Here is a 23,799-nt window from a genome sequence, read left to right as displayed (position 1 = left end):
ATACGGCAGTACAGGAGCTAAAAGCATACAGCTGTGCCATCAAAGTATCAGTCTGAAAACTACATACACGTTTTAACTTATGAATGAACACAGATTAGCAAGATAATGAAATTACGCACAGTATATAATGCCACTTCTTCCTTCAGGGATAAAAAACAATACATAAAATGCAGAGAGAGGAAGATAAATGTTTGATGCACTAAAATAAATTATATTAGAAAGAAATCAGGTTTTTGTTCTTCTTCCTTTTTTTAATTCCCCTTGAGAACATATTCTATCATCTTTATATAGCCATTTTCTTACAGTCTTAGCCATGTATTTTCAAGCTTTATGCTGATCCAAAACTTTATATAGCTAAAGTTCTCATGAAAAATATGAAAAAAATACAGGAAAAATATGCATCGTTCCTGCATGTTAGCACAGCAAAACTTGCCACGGGACCACCTGATCCTACACCATTTTCTCCCTGTAGGTTTTCAAAGGCATAGTGCTCAGTTTTTATTAATGTTACATAAAGAAAGCAAATCTGTTACAGCAAGACTAACAGAAAGATGGGAGTTCCCAGCATCTAGTATGCAAAGTCTGTAGTGTTGGTGTAACCACTGCCTGGCCCTCTTCGTTGGAACAGGATATAATTTTGTTCACATCTACTCAAAGCAATGATGGAGAGCACAACAGAAAAGAGAAGGGGATAGTACTGATTCTTGAATTTAGTGTCGATCTCAATTTATTTCTTTGTTTTTTACCTAAACCAAATCTTCTGATCAAAAATTATTAATAAATACACACCAAAGACATAATTCCTGCCCCCTTGCAAGAAAATGAGTATAAGGGTACACAGTAGGAGAGAGAGATTCCTACAGAAAGGTATTTTTGTTTCGGGATTTCCAGATTCATTAAATAAAAATTATAAGGAATTTTAAAACATCAGGTAATTCTTCCAAAAATAACATTTTAATGTGGTTCTTTCCTTTACAGTATCAAAGTACTGTTGTTTAAACTTGACAGATTGAAGGTAGTGTTCTTAACTGCCTATTTTTCTGAACGAGATTTGAAAAGCAGCTTACCTCCCAGGACCATACCGGCTTGACAGCACTTCCTCAAGCGACATGCTGGACAGTTCTTCCTACGAATTTTATCGACTATGCAGTCATTTCTTCCAGCACATAAATAGTTGTGCTGCCCTGTAGGCAAGAGAAAAACAGAATTAATACTATGTTTTCTAACATGACAAAATCATTTGTGTATAAATGTTCCAAAAATAACAGAGGATTAAAAAAAAATATACTTGAACCATTAAAGGACTCCTTCATTTTATGCTAACTTTCAAATAATCATGTGTTACTATTTAAATATAACAATTTATTTGGCCTGTTGAAGAGTCAAACTCCCCATCTACAAAATTCCAAAATAATTAGCAGACAGTATGAACTGCTTATATTATTGTACTATCAATATTTCTTAAGTAAATCAAGCATGAGAACAGACCGACTTGTTTCTTTCAAACTTATTTTTAAGTTATTGTTCCTGATTTTAAAGACCTTAAGTAAATTTTGCTTGGATTGATGTGGACTTTCCAACAGAAAACTGAATGAAGAAGTTGGAGCAGTGCAAAAAAGAGCCCTTTAAGCAGAGTAAATTATCTCTGATGGAGAAGCAGTTTTGTACTAGACCTGCTGAAATACCAGCTGAACAGATGCAGCCAAGACAGCCAAAAAGGACAAATAAAAGGCGGCTGTAACTTTTTGGTTTAGGTGAGCTCTTAGTTTACTGTTTAATTCTGAAGGACACAGTAAGGAAGAGCCTGTCATTACTGTATTAAAATGGAATCTGCTTCCAGCAGAGAAAAAAATCAAATTCAGCTGATACCCTGCCATTCTTTTGAACACAAACTTCAATGATACTTCCAAATTTCACTTGAAGAGAATGAAGAAAAGCATACTTCTATGCTTTAGTATAATATTGATAATTTCTGTGATTGATTTTAATTTTGCATAAGAAAACAAAGCTAAGTAAGTACATAAGTAAGAAAAAATCAAAGCTGATTTTCACATGTCCTTTCAAATGAACTCCAGGTTTACCCTATAAGGTTTTACTTTAAAATCCTGCCTGTTTGTGCACACCATCCTCTATTAATTTCTGTATTTTCAGTTTCTTACCAGTACCTAGCATGACAGCATGAAAACAAAAAAAAAGTATTTATTTTGAGAGCAACAAAATGGATCAAAAAAGTATGGACAAACTACAGAAGTACCAATATCATGGACACTTCCTTCATGAAATATTGTAGATGTGGACCTCCAAATATAACAGACATCAATACCAAACCTTTAAATTTTCACTAATTTTTAGATCAGTATTACTCTGAGTTAGCCATCTGATGTCACCAGTAGCAAACAAATCTGAGATGATTCTTCTACTCAGATGCTGTTATTCAGCGTTCTTTAGAACACTCTTCTGTCCTTTCTCTGCACATGGTGAAATGAGCAACTGTTCACCAATAACTTTTCTCCACAGAAAAAGACAAACTGAAAATGATCCTCAGATGAAAATGCAGGAGAAAGAAGAACATTCTATTCTAAAAAAAGGAAAGAGCTAGTGCTAAACCATGTGAAACAATGTATTTGTTTCTGTGCTAACATGTTTTTAGATCATTAATTTACTTCTTACCCACACTTTTAAGAACAACTTTTTGGTTTTAGTGAAAGAAACCTAATTGCCTGAAATTCATTTTTATAACAATTTCTTTTTTTTTCTAGAAAACAATGGGTGAATAAAAACAGTTGCCTCACACATTGCCTGGCATTTAAAAAGTATTTAGTAATGCAGTAAACCAGAAGAAATTCTCATTTACTTTCTCCCATCAATTCTAATCCTGGATTCCTTCTTACAGGAAACACTACCAAAAGTAACCAAATGAATAAAAATTTGTCTTGCTTTTGGCAGCAGATCAGGAAGCAAAACACTGATTTTGAACACATCTTCCTTGGGATTATTTGCAATTTTTCTTTGTCTTGCTTTGCCTTTACTAGCTACAAAGGCATTCAGTCTTTTGATAAGCAACAAGAGTTTTAAAACTCTGTTTAACTAAAATCAATGAAGCATCAGATTATCTCTACTCTGGAGCATTCTGATGCTTTAATGTAATTCACAAAGGAACGCTTAAGCATAGGTTAAGTTTTGTTTGTTGGTATCTTGGTTTGGGGGGTTTTCTTTGGTGTCCTCAAAGGTATTTCTTCTGGACCTCTTTTGTAGGGAATCCTTTGAGTCTACACAACATGGTCGGAGTCCATATAACCCATGTCCATTGCAAGACCAAAAAATGGACTATGTATTTCCAGTATGGCTGTAAATGCTCACAAGCAGCTCACAATGCTATAGGCATTCAAGTTGTACTTTTCCCCCTATAATGACATAGAAAAATGTTGATCTACAAAAGGGAATGCCGTATCGTGAAATATTACTCTTCAGGCACTCAGGGAACACTATTTATACATTCTAGAATTATGTCAGTATTTAGAATTCCTCTTGATGTCAGTATGTGATTTGCATACTCAACACCCAAGTGCGTGCTCTAACTGCTGAAAGAGGCTAAGGAGTTTGGGTAGAAGCAGCAATGGCAACACTGTTCCTGCTGGAACAGGAAATTACCTGGAAAAACAAAAGTTAATAGCTTGATTTATACTGATACACATTTAAATAGCCTGTATTGTTTATATAACAGTGTTTAAATATTATGCACCTAAGATTAAGCATCACAAATCAAATTGTAAAATTTTAAATTTACAGTTACACATTTAAGTTTAGCTACAGCTCTTAAAAAATCTCTGCATCACTTAGGGGTCATCGGTAGATTCTACTTTCACTTCAGTTGAAAATGCATGAATTACTTCATCATTATGTAACAACTCACAAACTCCTTATTATAAATCCAAGATTGAACAACTTTTTTCACTTTTTCAAAACAAATTGTAAATGGATCACAATTATGAAAACTACTCTTCAATGTTCATATGTTCTAGAGTTTAAGATTAGACAGGATTAAATATTTGCTCTGTCCAGTACACATCATGGAAGAAATTAAGTCTGTTATTGGAATTTAGGCACAGTAAGAATTTGCTTTGATCTTCAAAAAGTGAATATTATTTCGTTCTTATTTATTTCATAAATTGTATTTAAAAATCTAATAATGACCAATGATGTAATCCTTATTATGTCTTCACCTAGTTTATTGCTTCCATAAAGCCTGCATGATAATAGCATATAAAAAAAGAAGCAAAAAAAAGCCAAAACCCTGCCAACCCAACTCTCCCATGACATTATGGTGATAAAAGCTCAGGCACTTCTTGATTTTTACTGTCAACCACTTCCTTGTTTTCAAGACTACAAAAAAAGCCACCCTGAGCTTGAATTACACTTTCACGTGAGTTTTCCACTCTGCTCACCTCTATCCAATCTCTCCACAACACCTCCCATCACAAAGTGTATTCCATTCATTCTGATTCAGCTGCAACTTATTTGGAAAACACATAAGGATCAATTACATAGTATTTTTCACAGTCTTATCTGTCAGGCATTTTTTTATTATCTCAGTCATCTCATTGGATCTCATATCTATAGATAAACCTGAGTAAATGTTTTCATATGAAACCACTTCTACCATTGTGCAGAGCTGGGTTCTGAGAAACTGCTACTTGTTTGACACTAATATTTTAAGTGGCAGCAACCATCTGAAGGACAGATCATGTAAGAAATGGGAAACATGCCAGATATTTGGTTAATTTTAAAATTATGAGACAATATTTTGTTAGATGAAGCTGTTTGGAATGTTTTCGTGGGATGCCAAAACATTTATTTGAAAATACATTTTCTGTATCTCAGTTTTTAGGATCACCTATATTTTAACTGATTGGCTTCAATATGTGAGCATTGCAGTTATATTAAACACATGTACTACCGAAGTATCCAAAGTCTCCCATCAAGATAAAATTCCTGTTCAATTGGTAGCCTGTCATTCAGTATCTTTTATACAACTACCATCACTATAACCAGGCAAAAAACCCCAGAAAAAACAGGATAGTAGTCTAATCACTAGAGCACAGGTCAGAAAGTAAAGATTGGTATTTGTGTTTCTTAAAAAAATATTAATCTGGCAACTGCCACTTTCTCAGAGGTCTCCACTTAACATTACGTTTCCTACACGTTTACTTTTCACCTCTTTTTGAAAGTGCATGTTGTAGCTCTGTCAACAGATCAAGATATCAGCTTGTGACCTAGATTTGATTGAGAATATGGGCAAAATACAGAGACAATTTCATCTGTTACTCATATGTTCCAGATTCTTGTAGGATAGCACTTTTCTTAACCTCCATCAAAGTCCATTTGTGTTAGCAAAGGCAGAAGTCCTAATGCAAACCGGCAAATACAATTTTAAGTACTGTAATGACTACTGCTATACTGGCAGGTTTATATGAGAAAGTGGTCAAAATGCCAACGCACACACAAACACAATCACATGTTTTGCTATGAGTAAAGCTGCACAGATCATACTCCAGCACTGAGACATTTTAATCCAAATACTGCTGGAAGTAGCACATACAGTGTCTTTAAAAACTGCACTATTAACTTAGCTCACTTGACATGCTGTAAGTCACTTAAAATCACTCCAGTAAACTAATGAGTTGTAGAGACTTTGCAGATGTGCAAAGTATGGAAAACATAAGGCTTTATCTGTACCCAGGGTATCAGATGCAAACAATCAGTTATTTGGGTAAGTGCATCTGTGCTGAACTGCTGCCACCCTGCACAGAAGCAAAGCACTTATTTGCAAACTCTGAGTTCCTCCTGTCTGCAAATAAAAGTACTTTTTCAAATCTTTTTTCCTCTCCCATATGTGATTCTGCCTCCCTGTATCACTCTTAACTGGCAATGCTTTCATATAATATCATCCTATCCCCACCATTGGGGACTGTTCTTTGCAAAACATATCGCAGTGTTTTATTTAGTCTAGTTTCAGATTTCTGTCTAAAAACTGCAGATACCTATTGCATCTCTTTGTAAATTATTTTATTGCCAAATATCTCCCAATGTCGACTTTTTGCTTCCTGAGAGCTAGCCTCCAGGTTTTGCTCAATAATTTACTATGAATATGCTTTACCTCTTACAATATTTCTCAAAAGTACCAAGTAAATCAATACGTTTAAAAAACAGAGCAATTACTCTTTTAACATAACTAAATTTGGAATTCCTTCTCAGGGATTCTTGTGGAAGCTGATAATAAACATGGTTTCAAAATAAGCAACATGGAAAACACGTTCACCTGTATACCTATACTAAACATAAAGGTGTAGATGTAGCTTTTAAGTAAAACTTTGACTTCTGGAAGCTAAGACAATATACCGGGGTAAGGATTACTCTGTACTTGCTCTGACAGTCAGGTTTTCCATAACTAGGCAAACAGTCTAGCCTAGCTCATCATCAGTAATGGGAAACACAGCTAACTTGACCTTTGCTCTGATCTAAATCTAACACTCATCTATTTACACTGTTTCAATGTGCAAAACAGCAAATGTGGGTTGAGTTTACTTCTCACTATGTAGGTTACATGAGCTTCAGTCTTGGAGAACCAGGAATCTATACTACACAGTTTGTAATACTGAAAATACACTTTGTGTCCCTGTATGCCATTACAGGCGATTACAGTCTCCAAGATTCCACACATCTCAAATAATGTTTTTTAATCACGTAATACCAATTTCATTTCTCTGCTAACATTTTCTCTAAAAATAAGAGTCCCTGAAGTGAGACTTAAGACTTTAAGAACTTAACAAAAAACACATCCCCCACTGACCTTACCATGCATAATCTTTTGTTAAAAAGTGCGGTAGTTAGTGGGGGACTCGCTTTCAATTTCCCTCTTTGCCCATTGAAATAAAATTCTTATTTCTCAACTCTTAAGCAGGTGTCCTGACCACTACTCTGTAGTCTATACTGGTATAAAGACCTGCTACTGATGCAAATCTGCTTCACAGCAAAGAATTTAGGATTCAATGGACCAAAGAGGGCAAAGAGTGGATAGCAGAATGACTTGTGAATATGTTCCATCCTGGAATTTTCTTCTAGCCGAAATAATGTGGAATTCCTTTCTTCACAATAATATAGTTCGAACTGAAAATAATAAAGAACAATTGCATCCCAAGTCACCCAACAGCTTGGCGGTCAGGGCTGCAAGGAGAGAAAGGTGTGTTTGACTCCCTTCAGGCATTGGAGATAACGAACATAGCTCTCATATCCCCTGTGACTGCCTTACATACTCAGTGATGGGGTTTGTGATTATAAGAGGTGCTAGTAATTCCTTCATCTTCGTGAAGCTAGTCTTTCATTTCTTTGCCCTAATTGCATGTGAAGAAAAAGAGGGTTGAGTAAAAATGTTTTGTTCAGAAAGAATGTAAAACCATAAAATGTTCATTCCTAAGTCAAACCTAGTATTTTTTTAGACTGTATTTTGCTTTGGTGAACAGATTTACAAGTAATTTTTGAGGTAATTCTACTTAGAACAAACTTTCAGTATTCTTCCACTCCATTGGCTGCTGGTTTTAAGCATGTAATCTTACAGTCCTCTGTCAGTTTTTTCTTTTGCTAAATGGATCAAACAAAATTGGTTTCTCTAGAAGGGAAGCACCATTTTCAAACCACCATATATCTTGCACTGCTTTCCTTCACTTCAACAAACCACTTCCAACATTTGCAACATCCTTGACTGACTCTTTCCTTCTCTTGTATCCTAATCTCAAAATCTTCCTGCCTTTTGCTGTGAATCCTGCAACACCATTGTCTTTTTCCTTCCAAAATCACTTCTCCAGCCAGCAACCTGAGCACATTGTTTTTATGATATCTACAAAACAGAACAATTAAACGTAGCTATCCTGTATTCATTCATTCCTGAACAGAGCTACAATCCTGTTTTTTAATCTTTTTAATTTCCCTGTCTGTTCCACCATTTCCAACAAGAAAAAAACACAGAAAAGCAAAATGAAGCAAAATTAAGTCCTATTTCACAGAAACTATCTTAACTGCAAAATGAGGATTACTGTTTCATATTGATTTTCAGTGGGTTTGCCTAGATTGTTTACCACTGCAACATCTTGAAAGACATAAAGTCTTTGAGTCTAAATAAGGGAACGGACAACAGTAAAAAATTTTTCACAGGTAATACCTTTCAGAATGAGATGCTGGCTTCTACAAGTCAGTATTTCCAATTCTTTTTATGGCACTGTGTCACAATTGCTCCTTGGTCACCGTTTTTAAGTAATTAACTACATCAGTGGTATAAATATGTAAAATGATGGAATTGTCAGCTTTTTTGTCAGTAAGGGGTCTATTTCCTATAAATATAGAACATGGGATTTGAACAGAAAACCTACTTTAAAAACACTCCAACTACTTTAGAGGTACACATCATTAAAGTACCATTTGTTCTTCTTCTGATCCCTGAGTGTTATATTCTTCTACCAACATAAGAAGGATTATATTTGTATTTCAGTCATCTCATCATTGCAATTTCAGTGAAAGTATCACAGCACTTTGCCATAGTAAGTTTTTTTTTTCTATTATTCCTTGACTTGTCCTACAACTGAACCAGTGGAATAGGATCACTCGCTCTAAGAGTAATAAAGGTAGAAAAAAAACCCCAACATTAGTAGCAGAAAAAGACAATGTGCAAAAAACCAGATATCGCTGCCTGTTGATCTAAACAGCCAATGGACAATAAACCGCTGAAAAACAGTAAAGAGGGGATTCATTTGATTAATGAGATTCTGAAGTGTGGACATCCATCAAAACAAGTAGCATACACTCCGTTCTTGGGCATGAGAGAAAAACAGGCACTTTAGGATGTAATTTATCTTGAGTAGATGTCTAAATTTTGGTTCTTTAATAGCCTATTGCTCTCCAAAGGACATTTAAAGTGTTCAGCCCAAATACAGATGTCCACGTTGTAAATGCCTACAGCTTGGTGAAACAAATCTCCCATAAAATATTGTCTTTAAGGATAAGGGAAGATGGTATCATAACAATAGGACAAGAATAGGGTAATATTCTCCTGGATCTCAATGTCTGCATGTAACTCTTTCTTGTTTTAACTGCAGAAGATTCCAGGTTGTTGAAATGTGCTCAGATGTTAACTGATACTAAGCAACAGCCACTTGTGGAAATGCAGGAGTTGTGACTGGGTATCACCAGGAAACCTCTGAAGTCCAGCCATGTATTGCTACACATAACAGCAGATTGTAACATAGCATTTGTTAAGTCTTTCCACTCAGTAGTTTCTAAAGAACCACCTCTTACTAGTACATCATCAGTACTGTGGAACAGATACACAGCTTATGGAGATGGACACTGTCAAACCTAAATCTATTTTTAGCAGATAACAGTTTGACTATAAATACTTACATTTTATATACTTACATAATTTATAAGCATTTTAATATTTAAAATATTATTTTATATATAAAATAATACAGTGTATTTTATATATAAATTAATACAGTAATAATATATAATACTTTGTATAGATAATACTTTATAATACTTAAAAATAAGTAATATGAAGTATTTAATATATTTATTTTATATACTACAGAAATGTATCGGCTACCTATGTGATATGGGTGGGATTCATATCACCAAATGCAGTGTACATCTTCACCTGACACTCCTTTATACTCAGTGCTGAGAAACAGTTACTCTTAGAGTACTGTTATTTTCATCCCAAGTAGATATTTTTAAAAAGTCAGTGAATTACTTCCTAAAATTTCCTGTTTCTCTCCCCTCACTGTAAAGTGAACTTAAGACAAGCAGCTCAGGTTACTCACATCATGCACACGTGAAGTTAGAACAGAGGACTATCAGCAACACTGACCAGTCAGTTGCTGGTGCTCTTTAAAGCATGCAGGTTTACACTACATGAAATAGCTTTTATTTCAGCTGAAAAGATGTTTAACGGAATATTCGATTCTGTTTCTAAAATTCTACATAAAGTTAAGTAATTTTAGTAATTCACATTTCTGCAGCTCACTATGTTCTAAGCCATGTCTATCAGGAAACCAGTAGTAAGTCGCAATGAGAGTAGCAGGAAGCCCAGCATTAGCACAATAGCCAAAGTACTAGAATGAATGCAATCTTAGCTCACTCAGTCGTTGTGCCTCACACGAATCAATTCATCAAATTAATGTTTGTCAAATGGCTGAACAATAAATACTTTTGAAGTCAGAAGTATGATGAAAATAAATAATTATGTATCAGTACAGATTTTCTTCTTTCTCTTTTCATGATGCAAATTCTTTGTTTTCACAAAAGTGACATTTGCTACTTGAATTTTAGGACCCTCAGTGAAGTAACTTTGTATATTTGAATTCGGAAATACACCTGGCTTACTGTACATTAACACATTTTGGTCATGTGCAAAATAAAAGAGCTTTAATAATACTACATCTGTTATATTAAGTTATTTTAATCTCCCAACTTGCCATATGCATGCTTCGTATGTTTGTATGTTTTCTACTTCATGAAACTTTCATCACTATCAGGTTTACAGTACCAAATTCTGATCCCAAGATCCATCCTGGAAAGTTGGATTAAAAATTAGAAATCCCTGCGAAGTCAGGAGAAAAAGGAACTTCTTACATCCACCTCATCAATTTCACAGCCAAAAGGGTCACTATAGTATTGCATTTCACTCCGTTTTCAAGAGGATTTTCTATTAGTGGTTGGTATTTTCAAAAATATTTGGCATGCTGTGCCATTTTACATTCTTAAGCTGTGGAAAAGCACAACTGTTTAGACCAACAATTTTCCTTATGCATAGTATTTCACTACTTACATAGTGAATCGCACTGTCATCACAAAACTGCCTATACGTAACACAAGTCAGATAAACCTTATGACAAAGTTTGGTTGAAGTCATGGTCAGCCTTCTTACTGTGTAGATGTAGCTCATCTTTAATTCCTCCACAGTACCTCTCCATACACGGACAGTGAAAACTCTTGTGGAAACCCTATTTTCTGTCAGGTAGAGTTTGCCAAATTCAGGTCTCAGAGAGAAGAAAAGTTCACCCTTCGTCAGTTAAATGTTATCTACTACGTATGGCTGAGCTTGTTCCCTGATGCTATTATCTGCACAGAGCTGTTACCCTGAGCTTGAAGCATATATTAGAACTACACAAATCTTCTATATGATCAATCATTCGATCAATTTTGTCATAGGGTCCCAGTTATTTAAACAAATCAAGAGTTAGTTTCTGACCCATCTGCTGTAGTATCATGTATTTATGTTGGCCTCAAACTCTTCAGGTTTGGGCAACTACTTTTCATTAGATGTCAACAATATAAACGAAGTGTATATATAAATATAGAACAAAAATAAGAAGTGGGGCTTTATATAGGAAACACAGCACTTGGAATTTTTTTCAGGATTTAGTAATTTTAATTTTTCATTAGTAAAACTACTCCAAAGGAGGCACTTTCAACAAAAAGGCAAGAATGCAGGCCACCGGGAAACCATGTGTTAGCAACAGTGTAACTCCAGAACCCCAAAACTCCACACCCTGGGTTCCTGTTCAGGACAGAAATTTACCATGGTGTTACACAAGCATTTTGATCATGGTTGCCCTGCATAGTTTTACATGAAGGTACATCACTAATGACCATTTGACAATTTAGTGCTAAAAAAGTACGAGTTCATTTCTTAATCTTCATTCTCCTAAAGCCTCATTAGAAATATTATACCTTATTTCTGTTACCATGAATGAGGTATATCAGTAGCACTTAAATAATGCCTGATCATCAACAGCAAATTACTTTGCAAATTTAGTAATTCTACATATTTGAAAGCATTTCAAATATTATTTCTGAATTTTTTTCTGATTGCTAACTCCAAACTGCTTGTCACTCTCAGCTCACTGAAAGGAACGGCATTACCCCATCAGCAAACTGAATCCGATTTTGTCTCTTCAAATTTCTTAACTGAATATAAATAAGAGTAATTTTTGTTATTTTCATTATACCCAAATGAGATCTTTAAAGCATTTTTTAAAAGCCTTGTAATTTGTTTGTACATTAAATGAATCAACTGACTAGCAAATCAGTTCTTTGTAAGGGAGCAACAGAAAATGTACAACCTCTAAATGCAACTAAATGTTTCCTAAAACAAAACAGTATCTTTCTCCCTTTTCTCCTCCCCACTTCCAGCACTAACTTCTTTTGTACCTGCTATACTACAGTTTCCCCAAAAAAGGACTTGCATTTTTGTTTAACCTACTTCAAGACTCTGCTTAGAGTAAAATATGCTTATTGAATTAACACTATCCCTATCCTTTTCTTTGCATATATAGCCATGTATGGGGAGCCAAGAACCCAAAAGACAGAAAACATTTACCAAATCATATATACTCAAGAATTCATTGCCAACAAACATTCTAAATAATTTAATGCTAAATCTACACTTTCATCTTAGTGATCCTCACACAGTTCTGACCCCCTATCAAACTGTATCTGTATCTACCAGTTATACTCAATCATAGTACAGAAACATTTCTAGGTTTGCCTATACAGTTTTAAATGATTCTTCGCTCTGAGTATTTTAAATAAGCCCTGGGGTTTATTCAAAAAGATTAGAGATGGAAAATGGAGTTTTCTGGATAAGGTAACAGTCCATTTTATCCCAAAGGAAGCATTTAACTAACACAGTATTTTCCACACACTAAGGGAGAGTAAAATAAATGGTGTATGAATAGGACAATTTCTGTGAAAGAAATTACAGAGGCTATTAGATTTGAAACAGCCAACATATATGAGATTACAGAAATAATTAAAATAGAAAATTGACCTTTTCCAACAAATTTAATACCACTATATTATGTACCATATCATCTAAGCACTTGAAAACCTCATAACATACTAAAAAGATCTCAAAATATAGAAAATCCACGAACTTGCAAAAGCCATTTATTTCCAATCATGTTTTAAGTTCTCACAGTGACCAATACTTTATGGAAAGTATATGAAAAGTAGAGTTTTGATTGTGAATTTCCACTTACAAAATTTAACATATTATTTGCATGAATTATTATTAAAAAACCCCTACATGTCTGTAGCAGTACTAAAAATTCAAAAAGGTAAATAATGCAGTCCCACTCAAAGTAAATGATGGCCAGGGTGACATTTTACATAAGAAAAATGTCTCACATTTATACAATTGCCACTGTGAATTTTTCTATCTCTATTTTCTATTGCATTTCCAATAAAAATATTCTCCTGCTTCTTACAGAAGAGTAATTTGTCACCTTTATTTCTGATAAGAAATAAACAAAAAAGTACTTTAAGTCTAAATGAAATCAAGTATCTATCCATACATGGGATTATTTCAATCCTAGTAATTATATCCTGTGCTTCCACTAAAATAAGAAGTCCCTCTCTTTAAGGAACTCTCTGTAGACTTGCATTTTCTACACAAAACCAGGTAACTGTATTTGTTCATCTTGCTCATGCTTGTCATTCCTTCCCATAAGATGCAATAACCTGTATTTTTTCTTATTATATTCAGGTTTCTGAGACAGTTGTCCATTCTTTGAATATTCTTACTAAAAAACCCAGACACACTTCCTCACCATACTCTCAGTTTTTGGAATAATTTAAAAATTGAAAGTATGACGTTGCTATGTAAAACATAAACCTTTTGTTTCTGTAACTGTATTGACCTCTCACCTCTCTGTATGTCTATATTCTTGATCTGGTAAGATTCTTCAAATACAGAGATTGATGAAATAATCAGTCAAAACAACTTTAAGATGTTCCTACTACCAATTTATATGGCTTCTTAATATTTATCACAAAAATATTTATGCTGAACAGTAATAAGATATGGTTTTAAGCAGGTTCACCTACTGTACAAACACAACTGGACACTAGTTCAGGAAAAGTGATGAAATTAAAAAATGATAGAATCAAATTCGAATAAAACACTAAAATATTACTGTTTAGGTGAAAAACAAATAATAAAACTTATTTTAAAATACGGCACTCATAAATTACACTACACTCATCCTTAAAACTTCAGCTCCCTGACTTTTTTTTTTAAAGTATATGGCTGATTTTCCAAAAGAAACACAGCCAAAAATGTGAAGCCAAACCAGGAGGCCCGTTAGCACAGCCAGTGAAACTTAAATGCATTCCTGTAAGTGACTTAAGAGCCAAGAGTTTTCTTTGCAGCCTAACACATATGTTTCTAATGGCTTTCTCGTGAATCCCATTAAATATATTAGAGAAAACACGGCACTAGCTCAAAAGCTCATCTAGCCCACCTTGTCACTGTTATCATTTTGCATGTATCTAGTACGATAAAGGAAGAACACGAGCATATGCTTGAAGTAGAAAGTAATGGGATACTGAAACAAAAATTCTAACTACATTACTTTGCTAAGCTTTTAATTTTCCAATATTCCCCTTTTCATTTGAAGAAATAAACTCTATAAAGTTGAATAAACTATGTATCACAACAAGAAAATACATGATGCAATTTTTTTATTTTAAGGAATCCTATACATTGTAACAATGGTTTTGTTAAGTATATGGAGCAGAAATTTGAATATCCTAGTTCTGACAGGATCAGATAAAAATCAGAAAAGGAGACAAAGCATAAAATGTAGAAGGATTTGTTTCACTGCTTCATCAGTTGAACCATATAAAGCAATCTGCTCTTGTATTCATATTTAAAATCTCAGTGGACAAGGCATATAATATAATCCAAAAAGAAAAAAATAAACATAGGTATTGCTACTGATTTATTAAACCTGCAGCTTGACTTTGTAATTTAATGGCTATTTGGAACAAAAGTCAAACCCATTTATTAGTATTATGACTTGAAATAGTTCAGTGAAACTTGAAATACTTCCATAATTCTCAGGAAGCCGAATTCTGCATCTTGCAAGCAAGAAAAATTCCACAACTTCAAAAAGAGAATGAAGCCAAAATAAATTCATATCAGCCTATCATTAGTTCATACCCACAAAATTTTCCTTTGAATAGCATTTACACTTTTTAAAACAAATTGTGTAATACACAAGGTTTTTATGAAACTCTGCCTACTCGGAAACACTAACTGATAAACAGTAAATAATAAATAGCAAATAATTAAAGTAAAACAAATAACACTAGCAAAATCAATTAAGAAATAATTTAGTCAGTATTCACTGTAATATTTAAACAGTTGCCAAAACAAAAAACGTGACTACAGTGATGATATTTTAAAAGATCAGCAATAAATAAACAGTATGTCCTTAGCAGTGCCTAGAAAGATATATTTCAGATAATTAGGAACAATGGCATCATATAGTACCTTCCATTGCCCTTTTAAAGAAGACTTTACAACTCCCACAGGTAAGTACTCCATAGTGGCAACCAGAAGCCTCATCACCGCAGATGAGACAAATCTTCTGGGGTAGCGATTCAAAACTGTACTGAGAACTTTGGCTGGTTTCTGTATCTGGCCTTCAAAAGAAAAAAAGAATTAAGAGAAATTAAACATCTATTTTTTGCAACAGTTAACTACTTAGCTGTATTAATCAGTTTTCTATTAAAAGCTTCCTTTTTAAATTTGCAATCAAGCTACAGAAGGACAAGAAAAAAAACAAAGTATGACTGCCTTTCTGCTTAAGCATTTGTCTCTACTAGGGTAAAAGGCACATCTGTAACATCTGGCTAGTCATTAAACAAGCAAGTAGTGGGCAAAAAGCACAGGTGCATTTTAATCCATTTTAGCTAAAAAAGGTACAATCTAGAAACACTTTGTTAAAACGTTCATCCTCCTCGATCAACAGCTCTTTTGAGTGAAGTCATACTGACTAATACCCTTTTTTTTCCCTGTACATAGAATGGTACAGAGACAGAATCAGATAGAAGTCAGCTGGATTTCAAAAGCCTCTTTCACATGGGAAATAACTAAGTTTCATGGCAGCTAGAAAAGTCTTCAATATTTGTCGCTTCCCATTCAGCTGCAGCAGTCACATCAACAGCTAACTATGGTGGGCACGCTGAAGAAAGTGAGAAGTACTTCCGAATTTCTCTCCAAGAAAATAAACAGACTAACCTACTTAATCATTATGTTTACAAAACCAGAGGATTTCCGCTGAAACTGTAGCACTGCATATACGGATTTTTGCATCTATTTCTAGGTAACGCACGGCGTCTTGGCATGATAGTAAGCTATTTCATTCCAACACATCAACATGCAAGTGTTTCAGTTTTCTTTTTCCGTGTGAAATTAACTTTTTTCCCCAAGTCGGGAATACTACTTCGGAGAACATTTGGGTACTCGTGCATATCGACCGGCTGTCAGTCGGGACAGTCTGGAGAACGCTCCGCTCCCCCCCTCTGGAGCCGGTCCCTTGCTCCCACATCAGCCGGCCCCGAACCACCGCGGCGATACGAACGCACCGTCCGCCGCAGCCTTGTCCTGCCGAAAAGATGGGGAGCGGCGCCAGCCGCCAGGCGAACGTTGTGCCGGTCTCAGGCGGACGCGGGACGCCCGCAGACAACACGGCAAAACGTGGAAAGGCGGCTGCGCTCGGCTGCCGCCTAAAAACTCAAAGGGGGCTTCGACGGGTAAACACCTCGCCCGCCTTTGCCTCGGCACCTTCCGAGAGACCCCTCACCCCTGGGCAGGGCCGCCCTTCCCGCGCAGAAGGCGCGAAGCCCCCCCCGCCGAGGAGGCAGGCGCGGCCCCTCGGCCCGTCGCCTCAGCGAGGGCACCCGCGCGACCGGGCCCGCCGCCGCCGCCGCCGCCGCCGCCCGCCTTACCGAACGTAGCCGAGGTAGGGCGGGCACAGCTGGGGCAGGCCCTCCTTCAGCACCGCCGCCGGGAAGCCCAGGGGCTGGTGCCCGTTGAGACCCAGCGGCGGGTAGAGGCCCGGCGGGGCGGCCGAGGTGGAGGGCAGGCTGTCGGCGGCCGCCGCCGGCCCGTAGGCCCCGGCCGGGAGGGTGGGCTCCGTCTTGTAGAGGACGCACTCCAGCGGGGGCTCCAGCCCTCCGGCCCGCGGCGGCCGCGGGTAGTCGGGGCAGCCCGCCGCGGGGGTGGCCCTGCCGCCCGGGTACGGGGCGGGGAGGCCGAGACCCTCCTCCTTGATCTTCAGAGCGGGCTGGAAGTCGCCGTAGGCGAAGCGCCCCTCCTTGCCGTCCGCCGGCGGGTAGAGGTAGCCCGCCGCCAGGTCCGGGCCGGGGGGCGAGGGGCGCGGACCCGCCCCGCCGCCGCCGCCGCCGCCGCCGCCCTCGTCCTCCGCCACGTCCAGCAGCTGCCGCGTGCGCGAGGCCAGGAAGGCCGAGTTGAGCGGCAGCAGGGGCACGTGCAGGTACTCCTGCCCCGGCACCCCCCCCGCCGGCCGGCCCCCCCCGCCGCCGCCGGGCAGCGCCGGCAGCCCGGGCGCCTCGGCCTTGGGGGCCGCGGCGGGACCCTCCGCCCCCGCCGGCCGCGCTTTAGCGGCGGCGGCCGGGGCGTCGCCGGCCGGCCAGAGCGGGGCGGGCCGTGGCGGGGGCTGCGAGGGGCCGGGCGCCCCCGGGGCGGCTTCGCCCGCCTTCTGCGGGGGGCCGCGGCTCAGCGGGGCGCCGGGCGGCTCCGCGGCCTCCGCCCCGAAGAAGGGCCAGGGCGCCGCGGCCACGGCGGGGCCGGCGTGGGCCGCGGGCGCCAGGAGGGTGTCCAGGACGGTGTCCAGGGAGTCCTTGTCCGAGAGGGAGCCGCTCCCCGGCCGGTACGAGAGGGGGTCCCGGTCCCGGTCCCCCCCCTCCCCGGGCTGCGGCTGCGCCTCCTCCTCCGCCTCCTCGTCCTCCTCGTCCTCCTCCTCCTCGCTGCTCTTGGGGTAGAGCAGCCCGTCCAGGGCGATGTCGATGGCCTCCGCTTCCCTGCGGAAGGGGTCTCGGCCGGGCTGGCCCTGCAGCAGGACCGCCCCGTCTCTGGCGGCCGGAGGCGCTCGGGGCTCCTTGGCCTTCACCTCGGTCATGCTGGCCCGGGGCAGGGCTGGGCGCCGGTGACTCCTCGGCCAGGGAGGGGGGCGGCCGGGCGGCGGCGGCGGCGGCGGGGCGCGGGCGGCTCCTCACATCCCGGACGCGCCCGCTGAGGCGGCGGCGCGGGTCCCGCTCACATGGCGCTGCCTTCGGAGGGGCGGCTCAGCGCCGGCCCCCGACGCCGGCAGGGGTTGAAAGGGAGCGGCGGGCGGTGCAGCCTGCAGGGGGGGAAACGACCGGAGCGTGGGCGGGAGGAGCGGCGGGCGGGACGGCGGGGTCCCCGCCACGCTCCGGCGGCGGCGGGCGAGCGGGCTGCCGCTCGCTGCCCCCCGGCTCCGCTTTTCCTTCGACTGCTTCCCGCCGTCCCCGCTCGGCCCCGGCGGGCGGGCTCCGCGCCGGCTCCACGCCCCCTCGCCCGTCCCTCCCGCCCCTCCCCGCCGCCGGCCCGCGCTCTTACCGAGGGGCAGCGCTGCCGCTGCGGGGCACGGGCTCGCCCCTCCCGGGCCTGCCGCCGCTCCGCTCCGCTCCGCTCTGCCTGCGCGGGGCGGCCGGTCCCGGGCACCGCGGCTCCGCCAGCGGCTTTTCCACCGGCCCCTCCTCCGCTCCGCCTGTCCCGGCCCGTCCCTGCCTCCCGTCGCTCGCCGTGCCCGCATCCCTCTCCCTCCGCGTCCGTCTCCCCGTGCCTCGGCTCTGCTCTTTCTGCCCTCTCCCCGCCGCCTGGCTTTCTCCTTGCCTCCTCATCCCCTTTCCCCGCCCCCCCCAGCCCTGGTGCGGGTGCCCCCTCCTCACCCCTCACCGTCCGGAGAAGTGCGGCTCCGGGCCGGGCACCGGCTACGGGCAGGCTGGGTAGGTCGCTGTTTTGGAGAGCAGAGAGCAAGACAGGCTTTGCTTGTTTGCAGTGACGACGGTATAGGCTTCCTTTTGTCTGTTTTTCACCGTCCCCTTCAGACGTTCACTGAAATTTTTCAGGATTAAGCTCCGGCCCAGTTCCTCCCCCGATACGACATTCATCTTCCAGTGACAAAGAAACCAAGGCATTGTAAAGTGCTTTAAATTACATTCAGGGACCTCAAAGTATATCCTCTACACCAAGAAAGCACGACGTTTTTTTCTACAAAATGTTGGGGAAATGGGGCATTCTATGCTTCCAATATTTCCCTTTAACTACTTTGTCTGGATGAATGAGAGGACATTTAAAATGGACCTGGTTTACAGGGGCTGGCTGGCCAGCCTGCATATAGCAAGTTACAATCCAGCTCAAGTTAGTTCTGACCAAGAAGCTGTCACCAGCTGGTTGCTGCCTGGCATTTTGTGGAAAATGCTGGCTTTGTGGCAGAACCCGTTCAGCTCAGTAAGACAATTACTGATTGAAAGAAAAACCCCAACCCTTCGTATAATTTGCGTTATATAGCAGTCTCAGAAAAGAAACTTGTGTTGAAAGATACAAAGAATAAATTAGCATAGGAGTAGTCCTCATGACTTTGAGTAGAAACAGTGTGTTTTGGATTCATAGAGAAATGTGTGCTGTTATGTGCTTGTTTATGCTCTGTAAGTATAACACGCTTTTCAGAAAAGACATCTTTTTTCAAACACTCTGATCACCACGAAATAGTTGCTTTTGTTATTTTACTTTCAATATATTTTCAGACTGAAAAGGACTGCTTCCTGAGGAGAAAAACACAGCTTTTTGAAATTATTTCAGTGTTCTGAAAGCTAACATCAGAAATCATACAGGGCAAGTTTACAGAAGCAGTGGCTTCACATAAATCATATTCAATGTGGTCTGTACTTTCTACATTATTCTTGGCAAAATACTACTGGCTATAAGACTGCTTTGGGAGCCTGCCTTTTATTCCTTTAAGAAGTAGGAGAAAATATTTCTGTTTTCTTTTTTGTGAAAGAATTATGGCATTGTGATAATAACTAACATTTTAAAACTTTGATGGCACGTAGGCACCTCTGTATACATTCAGGAGGTTCAACAGAATGATACTCATCAAAGTATATTTGTTATGTATAGGAATATTTCTTGAACAGCAGTGTCTCACACTGATGATATTGCAGGGGAGAGCAGGGGAGACAACTGTTTGACCAGCAAGTAGCAAGAATTGAAGATGCCTCTGTAAAACCTATCCGTGGAACCAACGTTAAAAGAATGCTTTCAAAAGGCACTATCCAGTTCTGTTATGACATGACATTAAAACAAATAATTTGAAGTGCTTCTCTGGCTACTGAGTTTCTGGGGTTTATGATATGGTTTTTCTCCCTCCTCCCAAGCCTTCCTTTTCTCAGAAGAGACAGAAGTTCATCTCCAGCACTGTTCATCTGCATGCTCATTTTGGTTTTCCCCGATGTTTTCATGCTTAGTCAGCTAGTTGTCATGCCTGTTTATTGCCACTGCCTTGCTTTCTCATTTCCACTTCCCCAAATGCATGCAGCATTCATGGCCTGCATCTTTACAGAAATATGCTTCAAAGGCTTGTTACCTTACAGTGACTTCCCTCCTTACTACTTCTTCAGGACTAGGAGAGGTAAAGAGCCACAGATTGCAGGAATAGAGGGGGTCCTGAAAGGAAAGCAGCACCGAGCAGTTTCCTTCCACAAGACCAAATTGCTGCTGCTCATGACTTGTCTGCTAAAATTCTACACTAACAAGGCCATGTAACTATAAATACCTGTAAATTCACCAGAAATACATTTACTACTTGCGTTATTTGTCTAAATGTTAGCAGTTAAATATTGTCCAGGTTTTCTGTTGTCCTTCCTAACTTCATTTTTATGACCTGCCAAATATACTCAGTTCTTTAATGATAACAGTAATTTTGCTGAATTGTCATTGTTTAAGGAAAACATTTGGCGTTCTTTAGGACATTTATTGGACTTTGATTTGCATCAGCTTCACATGATTTCTATGAACTTTCACTGGAAACTTGCTATTTTCTTCATATTATTCTGTCCATAACCTTCATGCCCCATCCCTGGAAGTGTTCAAGGTCAGGTTGGACGGGGCTTTGAGCTACCTGATCTAGTGAAAGATGTCCCTGCCCATGGCAGGGGGGTTGGACTAGATGACCTTTAAAGGTCCTTTCCAACCCAAACCGTTCTATGATTCTGTGATTCGTTTGTTTCCTTTTTTGTCAGATTTTCTCACATCATTTGGATACTTTCCCTGATATTGCTATGGTATCACAAGTTTTTCAGTAAGAACATTTCAAAGTATGCCCTATCAAATTTATTGACATTCTAGTGTTGTCATTTATTCATTTTGATTTATTCATTCTGTTGTTGTGGCAATCACCATTACAGAAAAACAGGGTTTCTTACGGTATTTTCCCAGCTAGTTTTCATTTACAAGCCATTAAAATTGAAACTGACATTTTCAATTCAGATCTAAAAATGACATTTTTTTATATTCAGTAAGCTTTTCTTGGATATCAAAATTTCAAAAAGCAAACAGTATGAATAGACTTGTTCTTCGGAATAGACCTATTTTGAACCAAACAATAAAACATTGGAGGGTTTGATTGACACTATTGCATTTTTTAAAATTCAACCAGAACTTGCAAATATAATATTTGAGAGCTCAAATTATCTTTGTGACTATTTCCTTGCTCTGTTCAAAGACTGTGGATGAGTAAAAGCTGCACTTAACGCAACTTCTCAGCTGTCTTGCTTTGCACCACTATTGCTGTATAAAATGTTAACAGGAATAGTAATACAATTGTACTGAGAACTCTCTTTATAATGCTGTAGGCTTGCATTTAATTTTTTAAGTAGTGCCTGAGCATGTGTTTGACCATTCAAACATTCAACTGTACACTTTTAAGCAGTAAAAATTTTTTATAGACCCTTCAAAATATTTCTAATGTTGTTGGTTTAAATAAAAAGAAAAAATGCTGTATGAGAAACAAAGACAAGTACACAAGTCTCCTCAAACACTACAAATAGGAAAATCGCAAACCTTTTCTATGACCACCTTTTCTTAAAATAATCTTGAAGCATGGCCTGAAGGTCCACAAAATCTAAGTTTCATTTCTCAGACTAAAGTGTCCATTTGTGTGTCAAGAGCGCTCCATATAAACAGCACCATAAAGTTAGTGACTTAATATTTAAATCTGGGAAAGGACAGATTGATTACCCTAGAAAACCTGAACTAGTGTCTCAGTCCATACAGTTATAGTGACCACAACAGTGTTCTGCACAGGGTCTTTGAGAACAGAGCATAGAAGTTAAAAATAACGTGGGGTTTTTTCACAGTTAATCAATGCCTGGCAATTTTGTACTATTATTGTTTAGGATATGATACAACCAAAAATGTGATTCACTTTTTATAAACAAAGAGGAAGAGAGACTATACGCTTCAAAGAGCTTCTGAGCTCATCGTCAAAAAAAAAAAAAGCGGCTTGTATAAGGAGAGTCTTAGAGGCTATAGGAGAGGCTCAGAGGCTTTTGCTTCTATCACAGAAATAACATTTTTGTAAAAAAAAAATAGACCTCTGTAACTGCATTTTGCAATTCCAACACTACAAAAAAACCCCACGTTGTCAGCATGTAGTATAGAGGATAAAAAAAATAGTGGTGTCATGCAAATAACAGCACATTCTTGGTGTGTTACAGTTCTTGGAGATAGGTACTTCTGTGGTTGCATCCCTAGTCTGTAAATATTTAGACCCATAGTTAGCATGCTGTATTTCACTTAAATTAGGATGCCAGCAGACATTAAATATGCACTTCTCAGAGATCATAATGTTGAAGTACCAGCTAAGTCATGGAAGCACTTCACTTAAAGGGATGAGGTCTGATCGTAAATGTTCACATCTGAGCCAGGTGATTAGGCTTCTCTAGTCAGGTAAGAGTCATAGGTATCTGTGGGGACAGTTCAATTCATCTTCTGGAGCTCTTCAGAGACACTTAATGTCTTCTTATTAAAGATGGAAAGGACTTCTGTGATCTGAAGCACTCTGATTAAGAGCCATGATTTTTTGGCAGTGCAATGTCTAAGATCAATGCCTAACGTAAGAGGTCTGAACAAAGTCCTAAATCCTTAAAATGCAGTTATCAATGTGCTCTACTACAATGATTAAAAATATTATTGGAATCATAGTTTTGGAAACTGCACTGTAAGCATACTTTTTTTTCCCCTAAGCAAGGGCATGCCACAATGTAATTACTCTCTGTGGTCTGTTATCAGGCGGTTTATAGCTTAAGCTAAATGATTAGATTAAAAAAAAAGCTATCAAAATACGAGGGTGTCTTGAAACAAACATAAATGCAAAAGGGATCTGCAAACAGCAAGGTATGCAGCAAAGAAAGTAAGCAATAGAGTTATAAAAGGAGACGAGGGAAAGGAAGCTAATCACAGTGCACATGACATTATTTCTTGCTCTCAGGTACTGAAGTTGATAATACTGATACAGGAGGTGAAGTGGGCTCCGAGACACATTTATCTTTGTAAATTGTCCAAAGCAGGGAAATAGATGGGTATTGAGTTATGTTCACGAAAGTGATAGCTGCTGCTGGGACAGAGGTCATATATTTTACTTATTGTTCTTTGCCTGTTTATACTTTGGCTAATGCTCCCTGAACTGCAGAACAGAATACACTTGTAGCTGAGAAAATAAGTAGGGCATGAGAAGTGAGAAGAAAAGAGAAGTGCGATGCTTTTTGGTTTTATGCACTACAGAGAATGTCATTGCTTTCTAGATGACATCCTCAAAAACTTTCTCAAATATTTTGTCCTGTGGCTTTCAA

At 39.6% G+C, this 23,799-nt stretch overlaps 1 protein-coding gene across 1 annotated transcript in view; it reads right to left on the bottom strand.

Moving 5' to 3' along the window:
• PGR (progesterone receptor) overlaps positions 1 to 18,163 on the bottom strand; it is a 39,045-nt gene extending 20,882 nt beyond the window's left edge. Inside the window, exons 1-3 of the mRNA XM_069808325.1 lie at positions 16,852 to 18,163; positions 15,392 to 15,543; positions 1,068 to 1,184 (exon numbers count right to left, since the gene is read on the bottom strand). Coding sequence (XP_069664426.1) covers positions 1,068 to 1,184; positions 15,392 to 15,543; positions 16,852 to 18,044 — 1,462 coding nt within the window. The 5' untranslated portion in view covers positions 18,045 to 18,163. The remainder of the gene's footprint in view (positions 1 to 1,067; positions 1,185 to 15,391; positions 15,544 to 16,851) is intronic.
• Positions 18,164 to 23,799: the final 5,636 nt, after the last annotated feature.

The sequence above is a fragment of the Haliaeetus albicilla genome, chromosome 20, assembly GCF_947461875.1.
Source record: "Haliaeetus albicilla chromosome 20, bHalAlb1.1, whole genome shotgun sequence".
NCBI lineage: Eukaryota > Metazoa > Chordata > Aves > Accipitriformes > Accipitridae > Haliaeetus > Haliaeetus albicilla.
Note: the sequence above shows the minus strand (reverse complement) of the source record. Positions and strands in the feature narration are given on the sequence as shown.